This window comes from Myzus persicae, unplaced genomic scaffold, assembly GCF_001856785.1.
Source record: "Myzus persicae strain clone G006 unplaced genomic scaffold, MPER_G0061.0, whole genome shotgun sequence".
Lineage (NCBI taxonomy): Eukaryota > Metazoa > Arthropoda > Insecta > Hemiptera > Aphididae > Myzus > Myzus persicae.
Genome location: NW_019101546.1, coordinates 213,905 through 216,223, shown reverse-complemented (window position 1 = coordinate 216,223; position 2,319 = coordinate 213,905). Strand labels below are relative to the sequence as shown.

At 31.8% G+C, this 2,319-nt stretch overlaps 1 protein-coding gene across 1 annotated transcript; it reads left to right on the top strand.

Annotated features, from left to right (window-relative positions):
• The first annotated feature begins 235 nt into the window (after positions 1-235).
• Positions 236-1,889, top strand: LOC111029472. Its single transcript, XM_022308477.1, has 4 exons — positions 236-256; positions 308-453; positions 972-1,172; positions 1,724-1,889. The coding sequence occupies exons 1-4, from the start codon at positions 236-238 to the stop codon at positions 1,833-1,835; spliced, it is 480 nt and encodes a 159-aa protein (XP_022164169.1). The 3' UTR covers positions 1,836-1,889.
• Positions 1,890-2,319: the final 430 nt, after the last annotated feature.

The following is a 2,319-nucleotide window of genomic DNA, read 5'->3' as shown; positions in this document are numbered from 1 at the left end:
TAACAATGATTTTTCAATGCGACCAGTAACTTAAAATAGACTATTATGATTTCACAAAGTTTTAAAGTTGTAAGTACTTATTATAATAGCGTATCCCTGGTATACCTAGATATTATAAAATATATATATATAGGTACATTAGTAACATTACCGTGAGAATACACGTTTGATGAAAAATCATCGAAATAATGTAATTCGCTGTCTGCGAGGTCCGGTTTGTCGTTTATCTTTTAAAATGCGTAGTTCCGGCGCCGAGGTGATCATCTTTATTCGCAACGCGTCCCCTGCAAAACAAACCGCGGTATAGGTGGGTATAAATACGGGCCCAAGTCCGATTGATCCGGCACAACGCAATCACCAACACACTCGATCGCACAAAACGGTCTGCAGTACTCGACGATCCGAAAAAAAACACCACAACAGCCAAACGTCAACATGTCCGGAAAGCTCGTCGTAAGTATATTATAATACATAATGTGAACACGAATTCTAACTTTTATGTGTACCTATGTACAAAACATATTGTCAGTGCGAAATACGCGTTTTTGAAGCTCAGGTTATGTAACAGTAAATATATTATAATATATTTGACAAGGATTGTAGGCTTTGATGAAGAATATGTAATATTAACATACCTATAAGAATCCTTTCTTACAGGTATTTATACATAGGTACATTCGATACCTTATAATATTACATATTATGCCAAACATTTCACACAAACTATATTGTTCGGCTTACACGTTTTTGTACCTAGAGTTAGATCACTGATTATAAATAAGTTCTTACGCTATTATAATCAATGGTTCAATCTAGTACTTCATACGTTATGACGACATCATAACATCAAGCATCATCGAGTGCATTTATATTAAATGTTTGCTAAACACTTTCAAACTTATTATTTATAATTAATCGCACAGATTTTATGGACATAATATAATATAATAATATGTTAAATTTGCATTTAGATCTTTTTCTTGGTTGCCGTCGCTCTGGCTTGCATCGGTTCCGCCGCAGCGCAACACATCGTCTACCCGGCACCAGTCATCACTTCCTACTACCACCCCTACGGATACACATTCCCTTTGTCTTACAACTACAGGTTCGGTGCTTACCCGTACCTCTTGCGTCGTTGATTTACACAGCCCAGACATACTCCTTTCCAATCGGTAAGTATATACAAACTGAAAAACTATTTAATTATTTACACTATATCTCGATACCTATATGTAACGTATATACATTATACTGCTTAAACCAGCGACGTGCAATGATTTTTGTAATCAATTTTATTTGTAAAACGCTTTATTTTATGTTCTGATCATAATTAAAAAAGTTATTAGGTAATCCGCACACATAATCATTTTATAGTAATTATAACAATTATACAGAACAGTCACCACTCACTACAGCAGTATATAGTTATAATGTTATAAGTATATACGTTTCTATATTTATTTTGTATGTACAGTTAGGACATATTATTATATTAATTGCATTATACTTGAAAACTTATAAAGTGGTAATTTTTTTTCTATTGTGTATATGCGGTTGTACACTTTAAATTTTAAATACTTGTTTGTTGCCCTAAATGATTATAATACTAAAAAACAAATCGTTATTGCAGGATTAGTTTTAGTTTTGTATAAAAATTAAAATATATATGTCTAATATGACTAATATGAGTTTACTATAATAAAATTACGGTTTCTGTTTGCAGATACGCCTTGAATAAGAATATACAGACTTCACACCTAACGATGTTTAAACGATTTGTAAACCCTTTTATTTATTTGGTAAAAAAAAATGTAATTTATTTTGAAGTGCTATAATTATCACCATAATCACGTCATGTTGAAATAAAAATATATTTATATAAAACTGTACATACTCCTGTTGTTTTTATTTAATATGCTCTATATTCTCGTATAATATCATCAAACTGCAGAATATTCTTGACATTTGTTTTTAAGAATATAATACATACTATATTAAGGAACATTGTATTATGTGCAACAGCCTAAAAAGGGGCATTATAGCCAAGGGTTTAACAGAGTATTTGGAATGAGACGTGATGTATCGTCGGCTGTCGGCTATATTATTATATTTTACTACCATTATATTGAATGGCCAAGTTTCTAAGTATCTTTTATATTTCTACGTCTAGACACATAATTTTCAGAGGTTTTTATTTGAGAAAAAAGGTTGTTCTGGGAAGTATCTTATGTGTGGCACAATACACGGGTAAATGTAAACTCGGCTTGTGAGTCGTGATTACCTTTTTTTTTGTCGTAAACATGGTCCTGCACAGATAAT

Bases quoted from the DNA above. Each gene is read 5' to 3' on its own strand.
- LOC111029472 (XM_022308477.1), top strand. From the start codon at position 236: ATGCGTAGTTCCGGCGCCGAG. The intron at 454-971 runs GTAAGTATATTA...ATTTGCATTTAG, and splicing joins ACATGTCCGGAAAGCTCGTC to ATCTTTTTCTTGGTTGCCGT. The intron at 1,173-1,723 runs GTAAGTATATAC...TTCTGTTTGCAG, and splicing joins GACATACTCCTTTCCAATCG to ATACGCCTTGAATAAGAATA.